This window comes from Chenopodium quinoa, unplaced genomic scaffold, assembly GCF_001683475.1.
Source record: "Chenopodium quinoa cultivar QQ74 unplaced genomic scaffold, ASM168347v1, whole genome shotgun sequence".
Taxonomy (NCBI): domain Eukaryota; kingdom Viridiplantae; phylum Streptophyta; class Magnoliopsida; order Caryophyllales; family Amaranthaceae; genus Chenopodium; species Chenopodium quinoa.
The window spans coordinates 2,049,656-2,065,988 of record NW_018742556.1 but is presented as its reverse complement, the minus strand read 5'-3'; the positions used below and the strand labels follow the sequence as shown (position 1 = coordinate 2,065,988).

The 16,333-nt window shown below is 36.8% G+C and overlaps 2 protein-coding genes across 2 annotated transcripts; one reads left to right on the top strand and one right to left on the bottom strand.

Moving 5' to 3' along the window:
* Window positions 1-129: 129 nt before the first annotated feature.
* On the bottom strand, window positions 130-3,304 carry LOC110720509. Its single transcript, XM_021899547.1, has 5 exons — window positions 1,956-3,304; window positions 1,726-1,865; window positions 1,563-1,650; window positions 1,031-1,465; window positions 130-949 (listed from the first exon to the last, which is right to left on the bottom strand). The coding sequence occupies exons 1-5, from the start codon at window positions 2,580-2,582 to the stop codon at window positions 545-547; spliced, it is 1,695 nt and encodes a 564-aa protein (XP_021755239.1). The 5' UTR covers window positions 2,583-3,304; the 3' UTR covers window positions 130-544.
* Window positions 3,305-8,124: 4,820 nt separating this feature from the next.
* Window positions 8,125-12,548, top strand: LOC110720506 (serine/threonine-protein kinase D6PKL1-like). The gene is made up of 4 exons (XM_021899545.1): window positions 8,125-8,302; window positions 8,592-8,656; window positions 9,550-10,833; window positions 11,495-12,548. The coding sequence occupies exons 3-4, from the start codon at window positions 9,599-9,601 to the stop codon at window positions 12,384-12,386; spliced, it is 2,127 nt and encodes a 708-aa protein (XP_021755237.1). The 5' UTR covers window positions 8,125-8,302; window positions 8,592-8,656; window positions 9,550-9,598; the 3' UTR covers window positions 12,387-12,548.
* Window positions 12,549-16,333: the final 3,785 nt, after the last annotated feature.

The following is a 16,333-nucleotide window of genomic DNA, read 5'->3' as shown; positions in this document are numbered from 1 at the left end:
TTACCAAACTAAGCTTCCAGGGTAAATCGCTGTCTCGGACAGCGTTTTACCCCTGGTTTTTTTTAAAAAAAAAATTCAACTACAACTATTTTATATGTTCAACATAAAGCGCTGTCTCAGACAGCGCTTTATGCTTGAACATAAAACGCTGTCTCAGACAGCGCTTTATGCTTGAACATAAAGCGCTGTCTCAGACAGCGCTTTTCTGCTGGAAACAGCAACCAGCATCCAGGCAGAAAACAAGCTTCAGCAAACAGCTTGCATGCTGCAGTCCTCCAACAGCCACCACAACAGCCAGCTCCACAGCCCTACCCCACCACCGTCGACCACCAACTCCGCCACTCCCCACCACGTACCACCACCATATTCTGGGAGTTCCGTCAACTTTAAGCACTGCAGAAAACTCGAAACAGCCCAACAACAGTCCAACCACCAAATTAACTTCAAAGCACACACGGAGTCATTCAAAAAAGATTTATTATATTAATTTCATAAGTGTTATGTACATCATTACACAAAATAACAGGGAATACAACAGATAATACTAGCCCGACTCATTTATTCGGGGTAAAGGTCCTGCCTCCTGAGTGTCGGCCCTCCGTCTGACACGTCGCCGCCTGTAATGAGTGACGGTGGTGAATGGGTCTCGGGGCGGTGGGGGAGTCAGCTGACTGGACGAGGGGTCCTCCTGGGTACCAGAGGGCGCAGTACTGTGGATGTTGTAATCCTCTGCGTGTCTGGGTGACGTAGGATCACATCCACCGCTGCTCTGGCCGAGATCGAACTGTGAGTTGCCATCATGACCGTCCCGCCGGTGGGCGAGATGAGCGTGACCATATCTCCGTAAGGTAGCGACGCCCATATCTCGCACCTGCTCGACCTGGGCTCTAGTGGGTCCGCACTCAAGGGAGACTGATAGCGCATCAACCATCGCCACCATATCCGCCGCCTGCAGTAATCATCGATCAGTCAGATCTATGGCATACAAATATGGAAATTGTTGAAAAGGAGTAGAAAAATAATAACTCACATATCCGCTAATGATGTCATATGCTGGATGGTAATGTGTGGATGGTGGTGCGTAGCTGGGGTTGATGAAGCGTCGTGTGATACGCCTGTACCACACCATGTACGGATCGTCGGGATCCATAGCCCCCTGCATTAGATCACCTCCAACGATGAACTCCAACCGTTGCTCCCATAGCTGAAGGAAACGCCAATGCTCCAGCGCCCAGCTGGTCTCCCCCTTTCCCCGACGATCAATGCCGTGAAGCTGTACACTAGTGTCACACCCCTGTGGGATAGTCTGGCGTAGTCCAAACTGCCTCATGACTCGGTCGGGCAGGTGACTCTCCACAACCTCGAAACAGATCAGGGGGACCCTAGCACGCCACTCCGCCTGATGGTCTAGCAGATGTGGAGGCATGGCATCTACCAAGTCAGGTACATACGGGTCCCATGTCACCTGTAAATACACATCAACAGTAATATTATGAATATGTTAGTTCGCAACAAGTACAATGTTAAAACAAAAAAGCTAAAACTGTATTTTAAATTGTTACCTGGTCCTCGGTGAGTCGGTCTAGGGCGTCTCGGTAATACGGAAGACCCCTCGCCGCATGAGCATGTGTCAGCCTGGGTACCACCCACCTAATATCGAACAATGTTTCAGTTAACAACCCCGCGCATTAAATAAAGCCTAACTCAATGAAAGTTGTATCGAACCTGCAACCATATGCCTCATCCGGTGTAGGGAGCGGGGGAGCATCGTACGCCTGGTACTGGTCGTCCTGGTCCTGCTCCCCCCGACGGTGTATCGCAGGTCTGCCTGGTCTGCCTACATGGATATGCTCCCAAGCCCAGAACTGGCACACAGAGACACAAAACTAGCTTCAGTATGAAATATGTAAGTGCGTGGTGAAATAGTTTTTTTGGTACAGAAATAAGTGAGGTACCTGGAGGACAATCAGGGGACCTCCAATCTCGTTAGCACCTACGTGGGATGCTCTGCACAGCTGGCGATACAAGTTAGAAGCTATGTGGCGAACACAAAATCTGTGATAGGCTCGCGGCTCGGTAAATCCAACGTTCGGATCAGTCATTGCTGCAATGATCCCAGGATCGTCGTGCAGCATTCGACTGAAAGATCCCATCCCATATTCAGTTGATGGAATGTCGTGTGACGGCACTTGAAAGGGCTCTGTGTTGTACCCAGAAATACGTGTAGATTGTTGTTCTGGCCGAGTACTTTGTTGGGTACATATAGGCACCGTTTCCACATATATTTCAGTGGGAACACCCTTCATTGCAACAACGTTCCTTAGAGCTGTCACATGCTTATTCGTAGAAACCGGTAACACTTGAACCCCATTGCCGGTCTCAAACCTCATTTTAATGTGTACGTCAACGGTCATCGGGTCTGAACCAATACTACTATGAACCTCATTCATCAAATCATTCATAGTCATGTTCGGTTCTAGTGTTAGTGGTTCCATATTTCCCCCACTATACTCGACCCGGGGTCCATCAAACAGAATTTCTCCTCCCCACCGGCATAACAAAACTACATTTTGTGACGCCATATTCTACATAACCAAAACACATTTTAGGATTATCGAAATCTAGAGCGAGGTAAATTATCAACACTGAAATAAGACTCTTCTCACCTATAACAACTTCACTTTCAACAACTTCACCAATTTCAACAATTTCATGAACAATTTGAATTATTTCAACAATTTCAACCTAAACTATTTCAATAATTTCAACAATTTCATCTCTTCTCACCAATTTCAACCATTAACAACTTCAACATTTTCACCATCATCAACTTCACCAATGTCATGAACAATTTCAATAACAATGTACCACATCACCATCAATAATTATCAACAATGTACCACATTTTCATTAATAATTAGCAAAAATTACATGCAATTGACATGAATTAACAACAAGTAAGAGCAATTACATACAATTCACAATAATTAACCACAATAACTATGCAATTACACTAAATTCAGTTTAGGGCTAACCACGAAATTGAGTGAGTGAGTGTGAGAGGGAGGAGGGCAGCAGCAAGGTGGCGGCAGCAGCGGTGGCGCAAGGGTGGGCGGCGGCGGCAATGCGGGTGTTTGAGTACGGTCGTGGTTTAGTGTGAGAGGGAGGAGGGAAAGCGTTGAGGTTAAGTTCTTGCGCATTCTGCTGAAGTGAACATGCTGATATATGGCCATGAAACGCTGTCCCGGACAGCGTTTCATTTAAAAAAAAAAACAGGGCATAAAACGCTGTCTCGGACAGCGTTTTACCCATTGAATTTTTTTTAAAAAAACCCAAGGATAAAACGCTGTCCGAGACAGCGTTTTATGCCCTACTGAATTTAAAAAAATACAGAAGGTAAAACGCTGTCTGGGACAGCGTTTACCAGTTGAATTTTTTTTAAAAAAAAAACCAGGGGTAAAACGCTGTCCGAGACAGCGATTTACCCTGGAAGCTTAGTTTGGTAAATAGTTTTGCCACGCAACCATTTTTGTCAATAGTTTACGTTTAGAGCTCAAATTGGAAAAACGTTCGAAGAAGGAGTTTTGTTGAAATGTTGATGTTAGACTTCGTTTGTTCGTTGTAATGGTGAACTTCCTTTTTTTTTTTTGTCTTAAGGTTGGAGAGTGTGCGCAAAGTCTATTTGGAGTAATATTTACACGAAATAGAGTATTTGCATATAATTTGGGCACTTATGTTGTTATGATTAGTTGAGCATGTTTTAAAATTTAACTAGTCTTTTGACCCGTTCGATACACGGGTTGTTACTTAGATAAATTATTTTCAAATATAGGTATACTTTTCATATATTGAAACTTTTTATATAGTATACAAAGTAATTGTTTCATTGCTAAAACTTAAAAAAAAATGGTTAGAGTAGAATTTTGAAAGAAGATGAAGGATTAAGTATATATACATGAAGATTGTGGAATATGAAATGACGTATTAGTTTAAGTTATAATTTAAGTGTAGGAGATGAAAAGACAATTTTGATTATAATTCATACTATATTTTATTTAATATGTACAAATTATGGTGGAAATGAAACACTTCATTTTCTTTCAAGAATTTCCAAGTTATAGAATGCATAAAGACTTAGAACAAAAAAATTAAGGGAGGTGACATGGGGCATATGGGATAATGAGTGACTTGTGATGACATGTGTCATGTGAAAATATGTGGTTTGTATTTTTAAATACTAAGTATAGATATTAGATTATATGTAAACTATTAGATTGAAGGTTATGTTTATCATATCATATGTTACGATATTATTTGAGATTGAGGCAGCCCCCATTAATCTTAATTATAAAAAAAATTATTTATCTAATGGTGATATCGTAAATAAAAGGAACAGTGGCACTAACGTATCAGATTGATGGTGCTCATGTTTGCTGCTTAGTTGTATTGTGTTGCTGAAATGGACATTCCACTGACATAAGCTCCCTCCACCATTGAAGCTACCTCCTTTTCTCTTCCCCGAACTCTACTTCCACTAACACTTCTATTGACAGCCCCATCATCTCTAGAATAAAACGAAAATCCTATGAAAATTTGTGAAATTCAGGGCATGGACAACCCCAAAGGGTAAGGGTTACCATGTACTCCATGTTGCAAAGCAGTGTTTAAGGATGTGCTTCGTGGTGGTGGCGGCGATGATGGATTTCGATGAGTAAATGGGAAGATCAGTGGTGGTAATGGGTTTCATAGAGGAAAAGGGGACATCGGAGGAAATTTGTCGACGGAAAAATACAGCAAGGTGGTAGTGGTGGTGGTTGGGTAGGAGAGGAGAGGGTGATGAAGCTTGTTTTCATTCGGGATAATGGAGTAAGGTGGTGGTGACTCATCAAATGAGTGATGAGTCAGCAGTTATGTTGTTTTTATTTACAATTCGACCACTAGAGATATATCCGTATATAAGGATGTTTGGATTTTTAAGAGGTGTTTAGACTTTTTTTCAACTTAAAATATGTTACGATATATTCTATATTAAGCTTTCAATTAAGGCTCTGATTATGATATGTTCTATGTATAATTTCTTTTTTTTTTCCCCATGTTATTGCTTAGAAAAATAAAAATCATTTTAGACTGATCCAAACCCTCAATCCATCTTTTGGATTATGTTTACCAAACTTGGTCCAACCATCATTAACTCGATCTCCATGTCTTAAACCGTCAAATTTTAGTCTCTAGTTCAATATGAAGTTGGACTCGATGAACTAATTTAGTCATGTATATCAAATCGACCCATGAGCCAGTTATGGTCAATCATCATAATAGGTCGACCCAACACATATTACTACATTATCATGTTGGGCCAACCCAATAATACAAAGGGCTATGGATTGGCACTTGGCACAACCCATTCCCATATTTGTAATCAAGTCATCAAGATGATTAAACAAAACAAGCACATAATTAGCATAATAGAGGAGAAAAAGCGTGATTAATAAGTTAATTAGCACTAATATCCCTAACAGAGACTTTTGATGCACAAAACCCAAAATCCAAGTGTAAAAAGAATCATGAAAAAACCCACTCCACTCCACCCCACCCACCACTCTTGATTGCTTTTGCTTCCTTCTTCAACTTTTGCTAATTCCAACAATTTCTTACTTATATTTTTCCCGGCTACTTTCATTATTCAAACCTTGTCTTTGCCACTTTTCTAAAAGCTAATAAGGTAGGGAAGAAATTTATGTCCCACCCAAATCAAATTAATTAATTTAAATTAAAATCATAATAATTATAAATAAAATAAAATAAAACACTTTCCTTTTTATGGGAATGTGAGTTGATGACCTATAGTTTTTGTAGTAAAATACTTTGAAGCTAATCATTTGAATCACTAACTCTTTTGGTTTTATGGGATTGAAGAATTCTTATGACCCACATAACAAACTTTATTTTTCTTGATCTTGATCATCATCGTTACCACCAATTGTAGGAAATTTATACTTATATTTTTGGACAATCATATGATACTATATTGTTATTGTTTTTTTTTTATATCATCCCAATAATATGCCACATACTAATATTTTAGTATTATACTCATTCCATATCACCATTGACTTGACCATTATGGAAACACTCATATTTTCTTTGTTAAATAATAGCAAGAGGTATATTATATGTAGGTTAAAAGGAAAAGGTTTTGAGTTTATAATTAGTAAGAATCCCTTTATATATAAGGTCTAAAATGTGTAGCTAGTTTGTGTGAGTTGGAAGCCACCTTCTACCGGTTCCTTCAAACTCAACTTAGATGGGTTTGCTTCTTTCATATTGCATGTCTACAATGACAATATTAATAAAAAATGTGTCAATTTAGCAGCTATGGCTAAATCTTGTCCTACGTGATTTTAGAATCATCTAATTATTTTTTTGCTCGATGAATTGTGGATACTTTGTAATGGTGGCCGGATCTCATATTCATATTAAAGACAGTTCAAAAATAAGATAATATTTGAGGAACATTTGAAAAAAAATACAATTAATATAAGATATCAAAATTATTTCCTCGTTGATTTGAAAAAAAAAATGGATTCATCACACACGCATCTGTACAAAGAAGCTCATAATCAAGTGACAAATTCTCTTTATTATATTAATGGTAAACTAATTTTTGTAGTACTTTTAATTATGCAAAACAATCGTTTTCTTGTAATAATTTTTATTCCAAATACAACAAACCTATCTTGGCTATTTATGAGTTTTTGCATGTTATGTATCAAACATTTTTACAGCCATAAATTAACAGTAAATAACAAAAATGAGAAATTTGGACATTGACATATCATATGACAATGCCTAACTGCACGCGACCATGTCACTTTGCTAGTGAATATGACTTAAACAGGATAATTGTACTCTTCTTCCATGCTTCCATATTACAGTTTTTGTAAAATTCCCAATTCTATTAATTTTTCCTTATTATTTAATGTATTTGGTCATTTACTGAGCATAATACATAATTAAAAGATTAAAATTACTAACCTAGCTAGGCTAAGAGAAATAAGTTCGATTAATAATATTTATACAAAATTAGGAAAGATAATATAAGGATAAGGGACTCAAATTATGATTGTACGAGGTTTTATATACTACGTATTTTGTTTTGGGAGGCAATCTTATAACTTGTAAAAATTAATTGGATTGGGATGCAGGTTGTTTCATACGAAATATGAAGTATTATAAATTTCCAAATCACCCTCCATCCCTGTTTCTCATGATTTTTCAATCCCTCCATTCTTTGCTTAATTAGGTATGTAATGCAAAAGCCATACCTAGCTTACTAAATTTTGAAGTTTAGGGATGATAAATAGACATGTGGCAAATAAGTTTTGGAGGATAATTATTTTACTTGATGCTTTGATTGTTTTCTTATGCATTTCATGGTTATGAAAAAGTAATCATGTAATGATGTAGTTATAGTAACCAATGGATCAAAATAATTCAATATCCTTTTCAAGACAATGAAATCTTATTGCCATAAAAGCATCTCCATTTTGTAATTTTGCAAAACATAAAGCCAAATAAAAAAACAAATAAAAAAATCAAGGGGATGCAAAAAAAGCCACGCTGATTGAACTCGATCAATCAGTCAATTTCCTCAACAAACATCGTACAACGATCTTAACTCCTAATCCAAATCCAAATCCAAATCCAAAACAATCCCTCCTCCATCGATATCAAAAATTACATCACTACCCTTATAAATGCATCACCACCCAAAATACATTACTAGCTTGACTCAATAGCTACATGAAAGGAAGTTAATTTTATAAATAAGGAATCTAAGAATAACATACCTAAAAAAAGTATTGTGAGTTAGGGTGGTGATCGATGGAGAACAAGTTAGAGTCTGTTCTCTTCAGCTTAATTTCAACTTAGTTCCTAATTTTCTTCTGTTATAAACAATTAAGTTCAATTCAGCTTAATTCAATAAGAACAAACCCTTAATCGTATAATTGAGTTATCTCAACCCCTATCCCATTCCCTTCTCCCATAACATTGAGAAAGAGAGGGAGGAGTAATTATCTACATGAAAAGAAGTGTAGCACAAAGAAGAAACATTAATGGGGTCCATTTACCCCACAATGGATGGAATTCCTTCCTTTTCTCATACTGGAATCACAATCACTGATCCCACTTCTCTTTCCTTTTTTACCTTTCTCTCTCCTCCATTCTTGTGCTGTTAGAATGAACACATGACCACCTTCTCTCCCTCCTTTTGCAGCTCCTATGAAAAAACAATTCGAAGGTAAACATTTTATAATTATTGTTATTTATAAATTTTCAAATTATTAAAAAAAAAATCAAATTTAAAAAGCAAAAGGAGCTTGTTTTGTAAGTACTGTTTGAGTGTGAGTTTATAGCAGCAGTACCCAACACAACAACAACTTCAGCTTTTCCTTTTTCTTTGTTTACATTTCATTCACATTTTTTAATTTTTCCCAATTTTCTCTTTCCTTTTCTTTTATGACTTCAATTATCTCTCCAACTCTTCAAAGTTGGTTTTCTCTGAATTTATTTTCTCTAAATTTGTTCAGGAATTCAAGTGGGTTTCTGTAGATCCACATTTTGTGAAGATAGCAGCAATTTGAAGGGTTTTGATGTATGCCCACTTCACTAATCATTGATTAAGCTTCATAATTTTGTTTAATATTTGCTAATTTTGAGTTTTTGTTTGATATAGTTTTCTGGGTTTTTTTGGTTCTGATTTTAGTTTTGTGTCAGCATTTTGGGTTTTTAACTGTATTCCCATTCCATTAATCAGTAATTAAACTTGATAATCGTGTTTAGATTGTACTAATTATGTGTATTTGTTTGATGGGTTTTTCAGGGTTTTTATTTTATTTTTGTTTAGTTGGTAATGTATGCCCACTTCATTAATTTCTAATTAAGCTTGATAATACTGATTAGTTTCTGCTAATTTTGTGTATTTGTTTGATGGGATTTTTTGGTTTTTCAAATTTGTGTCAGTATTTTGGTATTTTATTCCTTTTGTTTTGTGTGTAATTTTATTTGTGACCTAATGGTAGTATAATCAGAGAATCTGTCACTTTTTTCTCTTTAAAGAATCATGGGTTTTGCTTTTTTTTGCATAGATTGTTCTTTCTGCAGTGTGATATTCATAGTATATTATTATGTCATGATTGTGATTTGTGACTCAAGTTAAGCATTTGATGGCCTCCTACCATGTTGCTTTAATCTGTGTTCTTCTTTTTGGGTCAAATTGGAAGTTTTAATGTTCTTATTAGAGTTGGATATTGTGGTTTTTGTATTGTGTGCATGGTTATACATCACAAATCTAAGTAAGAATCTAAGCTTTAGTATCAGAAAATTTTCTCCCCGTGTTTTTGTTTGGATTTTTATCTGGCTTTTAGCATCACAAGTAAAATTGCTAGTTTCCAACTTGCTAAGTATAGATGATTATGTCTAAATCTGGTTTTTTTATGATAAAATTTTGTTTTGATGTTTTCATGGTAAAATTGTTGCTGTATGCAGAGCTGGCTTTGCGGTTGTAGCTGTTTGTGATGGTATTTGCTCATCCAATATGGAGAGGATCCCGGAATTGAAGTCGCTTCCAGTTCACTTGTCTTCTGCTAGTGTGATAGTAGGGAATAAAGTTATTTCTGCTAGAGAACAGTTGAGTCGATCCAAGGGACGAGATGCTCAGGACTTGGATTTTCCTGTGCCTACGAGACCATGGAAGGGAAAAATATCCCTGCAAGAACAGGACGATCTGATGTTAGATGTTATCACATCAAATCACAGTGTTGATTCTGTTGATGATGGTGTTGGCTCAAGCTCCTTTTCAGGTGCTAGTCATCCTCCAGAACCTGTTGATACTGATTTGATGAGACCAGTGTATGTGCCAATCAGTCAGAAGAAGCCAGATGCTGGATCCTTGGTGAAGAGCATGTCTGTGAAGGGTCCTTTTATTGATGATCTTTCAATCCAGGCTCCTCCAAAGAAACCAATCCCAGCTGCTCTCTCTCCTACTGACAGCTTGTCAGAAGAACCAAATGACTTGAACACAATATCTTCTCCTTTTTTGGTCCCTCGTGCTTCACAAAATACAGAAGCATCTCTTCCTCCAGATAACGATGAAAAAGAATGTGTTTGGGATGCTTCATTGCCACCAAGTCCACTAAGTAGTGTTGATAGTTGTGTAGTTAGATCTATGAGCATTGCTAACAGTTGTGCTAGCACTTATAGGAGTGATGGCATTACCAGTGATGGAATGCTAAGCTTTGAAAGGAATTGTGAGAGTACAAAATGCAGTATTCGAGGCGGAGATTCTCTTGAAAGTGCCAAAACTAGCATGAGTCGAGCAAGTGATAGTAGTGGCCTCAGTGATGATAGTAATTGGAGCAACCTTACTGGAAGTGCTAATAAGCCACACAAAGGGAATGATCCTAGATGGAAGGCTATCTTGGCCATCAGAGCTCGGGATGGAATCTTGGGTATGAGCCACTTTAGACTACTCAAGAGGCTTGGTTGTGGTGACATTGGAAGTGTGTATTTGTCTGAGCTGAGTGGCACCCGTTGTTATTTTGCTATGAAGGTAATGGACAAAGCATCTCTTGCTGCTAGGAAGAAGTTGAGTAGAGCTCAAACAGAAAGAGAGATTCTGCAACTGCTTGATCATCCATTTTTACCGACTTTGTATACACATTTTGAGACTGACAGGTTTTCCTGTTTGGTCATGGAGTATTGTCCAGGAGGTGACCTTCACACCTTAAGACAACGTCAGCCAGGCAAACATTTTTCCGAGTATGCAGCAAGGTATGGTTTAAAACATAAACACAATTGTTGTGTAAATATTATATGGTTCTACTACTTCAAGAATGATATTGTGCTATCTTTTTTGCTCCATGTGACAACACTATGCTGCTGGTACAATTCCTTGTATTTGTATATATTTAAAAGGCATTTCTCCCTATTCCCCTCTTATCTTTTTCTGCAAAAAATTCGCCAAGAGGTACCACTGCTGTAAGACTTTAATATCTAGGGGAGTTTCAGTATGATTTAGACTTTTCATAAATTCAATATCAGTTGTTGAAATGGATGGTTTTAAGATCCAGTGATTGTATGAGCTAATCGCAGAATCCATGAAAACAATGCATAAAGAGGGTTCTGATAAGTAATTAGAGTCTCTTTGAAGTATGCCTTCTTCTTTGGAAGATTACTGTTATGGATGTTACTTGTGAGCTAGAATGGGTCTTCTCTTCTCTCACATCGATGCATCTTTTCTACTTTCCCTGCATTCTGAAGTCAGTTGAAGGGACTTGAATTACTTGATCAGTATATTATTGCTTTCCATTATAATTGCAAATTCTATCTTGCTCATGAAAATGATCAAGTTTTCATGAGAAGAAGGGTTCTTGTTTTTGTTTCTTGGAGTTTCTGGTTTCTTACTCTGTTCCTTTTCTTCCCAATTGTATAGGTTCTATGCTGCTGAAGTTTTGTTGGCTCTTGAGTATCTGCACATGCTTGGAGTTATATACAGAGACTTGAAACCAGAAAATGTCTTGGTTCGTGATGACGGGCATATCATGCTTTCTGATTTTGACCTTTCCTTGCGTTGCACCGTTTCCCCAACCCTAGTGAAAAGTTCCGCTGATTCTGGCCCTCCAAATGCATTCTGTGTACAGCCAGCTTGTATTGAGCCTTCAGCAGTTTGCATCCAACCTGCGTGTTTCCTTCCTGGAATCTTTCCTAAGAAGAGCAAGAAAAAAACCAAACAACAAAAAAATGAGCCTGGATTTCTATCCAGAACTCTTCCTGAGCTCGTTGCTGAGCCAACCCAAGCCCGGTCCATGTCTTTTGTTGGAACCCATGAATACTTAGCCCCAGAAATTATCAAGGGAGAAGGCCACGGAAGTGCTGTTGACTGGTGGACATTTGGGGTTTTCTTGCATGAATTACTCTATGGAAAAACCCCCTTCAAGGGCTCAGGAAATCGTGCCACTCTTTTCAATGTTGTGGGGCAGCAACTGAAGTTTCCAGATTCTCCAGCAACAAGCTATGCAAGTCGAGATTTGATTAGAGGATTGCTTGTGAAAGAGCCACAAAACAGACTTGGAGTAAAGAGAGGTGCCACCGAAATCAAGCAACATCCATTCTTCGAAGGGGTTAACTGGGCCCTGATACGCTGCAGCACACCTCCAGAGATACCAAGACCAATGGAGATGGAGTTTCCAGGTAAGTTTGGGCCGGTTGACACCCCAGGTGTAGGTGCAGGTGTAGGACCTGGTGTTGGTAGTGTCAGTAAAAGAATGGCCAATACCGACATGAAGCCAGGCGGCGGTAAATATTTGGACTTTGAATTCTTTTAGTGTAATGCATACAGGACAAACTTTGGCTGTGTTTTGGTAGATCTTTGTATTGTCCTGTGAAAATTTGCACGCACATGTTTTGCTATGTGCATTTTGAGCACCTAGTTAGGAACATTCCAATTCCAATGCCAATCATCTGGAAATCTATATAATTTTCAGTTAGATCGTAGTACATTATCTGATGGCCAATATTATTGGATAACTAACTAAATACTTTGGAGGTCTCGAGTTTGAGTCTCACCGTATACAGAAACTCGTGTGGGAGACTCACCCACCATAAACCAGATGTGCTACCCGAGTCGGATTCAAATATAGTCGGAGCTAAGCTTTGGTGAACCAGGTGGGCATCCTAAAAAAAATAAAATAATACTCCGTAATAAGTACTTCATCATATATCAACTAAAGACCGTCATAGTTCATTTCTTCTCATCATCATGCTATGGTATTCTGCTGTACATGTTTAGAAATGCATTATAAAATCACTCATCAATTAGTGTAATTACACTAATTATGATCGGAAAAGTCAATAACATAATACTTCGTAAGTTCATATAGAAGTCCAACAACCCAAATAACAAATTTATTACCAGAAAGCATATACCATATACCATGGTCAAATAGCTCAATCTTTAGATGCTCGGCCCACTGCCACACTGACAGTATTATTGCAATACTTTTCCCGACCAGAAGTCCACAACTGCAAAACTATATTTTACTGGCCCTGTGGCCCTGCACCCCATTATAAGAAAAATAAACTTCCTCCACTTCCTATTTTATTTTGACTTTTGGCATTATTCACATACTCAGTACTTACTTGGTTGATTATTGAATATACTTAAGGCATGTTCTCATACGTTTATTTTCAGTTCAGTTCAGTTCAGCTCAGCTCAGTTTAGTTCAGCTCCTAATTTCCTTCTCTTATAAAATATTCAGTTCAGTTCAGTTCAGCTCAGCTCAGCTCCATTCAGTTCAGCTAATTTCAGTCTATTAGAACAAACCCTTAGTATACATGTTCACCTATTAGTCAAAACACGAATAAGAACAACAAAACGCTAGAGTGAGACAAAATTACTAGAGTTTTAATTTTGATATACGTAATTTATTTTCAAGAGTCGTATTTATTTAAACTTATTAGAATTTAATTGAATTGTAAACTAATCTTGATAACCCATTTCTTATACTTAACTAATTTCCTTTGAATTTCCTTATTTAAACTTACAAACACTTATCTAAACTTACAAACATAGGTCAAGCTGATCATCGAGACATCGACTAAAGTTGAGATTAACGTGATATGTGAATGCTTATGGAAGGTAATATTACTAATTAAATCTCTTAGTGGAAGCTAATGATGATCCACATAATTAGAAGAAAGATCCAGAAAATGAGCTGTGATGTCTTAATTGGATTTAAAAAAAAAAAAAAAAAAAAAAAAAAAAAAAAAAAAAAAAAAAAAAAAAAAAACTCTATTCATCCACAAACTGGTAAAGTAGCCAAGATTCTCCATATGCTTGGTATCTTCTAAGTTCTAACCAAGAAACAAACAAGACAATACCCCATTATATAAATAGATTGGAAATTCATGTCAGCGGCCACTTTCCAGTTTAATTATCTAAATTAATTGAATTTCTAGAATAAGGGTAATTAAGGTCCACCAACACTTCTTAATTATGATTGATGATGTACTAATTTCTTTCGATTTCTACTGTACATTATTAATATATCTTGCACATGGTACAACTAATACTATTTTTAACCATTAGCTTTCAAACCATTTTACAACTTAACAAGTTCAAACAAATGATCAATCCTTATATACACATTAATCTTATAAAAAAAACATCAACGTGGTTATGTTTATCATGTTAATAAACTTTATCACTACTCGCTAGCAAATACTTCTATTAAATTAACTATTCCGTAACTTCATAAGAGGGTTATAAACTTATAATGTCCGATTTATAACGTTTTCACTCCAACCACTTTACAAGTTCAAACAAATAATAACCCCCTAATCCACTAACAACTTCTATATTCCCTACCTTTTTATCCCCAAATTCTTTACCTTGCAATATGTACTGTTGAAGTTTATCCTACCAAATACCACATGTAAGTGTTATACATTGATAAAATAAGAGAGAGTTAAGGGGCTACTCCTATTGTCATATGATTTTGGGATGGAACCTTCTTAGACTTGTAAAGTGGACTATCTCTCTTAGTTTGCGGATACAGACCCGCGTTTAACATGTACAAATAACATAATGTATGCAACATAACAAAACAATGCAGTGTTAATTTTGTCTGCAAGTGAAAACAAGCATGCCTTAAATCAGTAAAATGATGGACCACCAAACAATGAAAGAGGTTAAAACATAAAATTACAGAGGCATTTATAATGGAAAGCTGAAAAATGAACCAACCAATTCTTACAAAAGGCCAGGGTTGGTTGCTGGTTTTTAAGTGTCCAAATTTGAGACATAATCTGCATCTTCTTTGGACCTTATTCCTTTAAATAGTGTCCAAACATTTTGCTCCATTTTTTGCATTCTTGGCGTTTTTCTCTGACATTCTGCATAATCCTTGATTTTCGTAATCTTCCTTGATTTGGGTTGATTGTGATTCAACTCATATTATACACATTTCACATTGTTTACCTCGTGCTTATATTAGAGTTAATTAAGCTGATTAATCATAGATTAAATGGGTGTAAGCGCGAGCTTGCTATGTGTTAAGTATATTACACCTCAGCATAAGTTGTTATAACAACTTTGCCACATCAGACGTTTTGTTGAAGTTTGTTACACTATGACAGCTCATCAACTCCTCTGTAATTAAGTTTGTTAGCTGGTATTAATATGCCATGCAATTTGTATTTCCTTCAATTAATTCATTTCAGTTTTTTCTCTCTCTTCATTCAATGATGTGAAGACTTTCTCTCTCTAAAAGTTCATCAATGAAATCCGTCCTTCTACCTCTATTCTGCTCTTCATTGTTCTCTGATTTCTGGAGTTTTGAAGTTTAATCTGGAATTCTTATATGGTGTCAGAGCAGGATCTTCGATTCCTGAGTTGATTTTCTGGTATTTCTACTTCCGCATTTTTCTTCGTCGATTTCATCTGTTTTTGGATTTTTCTCTGGTAATTTCGATCTCAGTGTAGTTGTTTTTTATTTTGGAGTTGTTGATCGATTTTCTGGTTTTGTTGTTGTCTGAAACGATTATTTGTCGATTGTTGCGATTTTCTTCTCCTAATTGTGAGGAGATTCTTTGTTTCTCTCTGTGATTCTTCTGCTTGTTGTTCATTGTTTGATATTCTGGTACTTTGTGGTTTCTTCGATTGAGATTCTTTGTCTGAATTCTTGAAGTTTTCTGGTGATTTTTTGAGGTCTTTCCAGTTCTACATTTTTTCTCGTAGTTGATTGATAATGGCTGTGAACGAAGGTTCTAGAACTTTAGAGCTAACTCAAGATCCTAGCACTGTCTATTATATTCATCCTTCCGATAACAACAATTACAAGTTTATCAATGAAGTGTTTGATGGAGAAAATTATAGTTCATGGAAGAGGTCAATGATTATAGGTTTATCTACTAAAAACAAAATGAGTTTTGTTGATGGAACACTTCCTAAACCTGCTTCTGGAGATGATACCTTCAAAGCATGGGTTCGTTGCAATGATCTAGTCATTGGCTGGATTTTGGGGGTTCTAGGACCAGTCACAAAGAAGTCTGTCTTCTTCTATAAGACTGCTAGGGATATGTGGAAAGACCTTGAGGAGCGTTATGGTCATGTGTCATCTGCACAACTTTACGCTTAACAAGAAGAGATCAATGATGTTAAACAGGATTCTGATGAAATTGCTGAGTACTTTACTAAACTCAAGGTTCTTTGGGATGAATTGGATGACATAAGTCCTTTACCTATATGTGAGTGTAATGGTTGTAGGTGTAA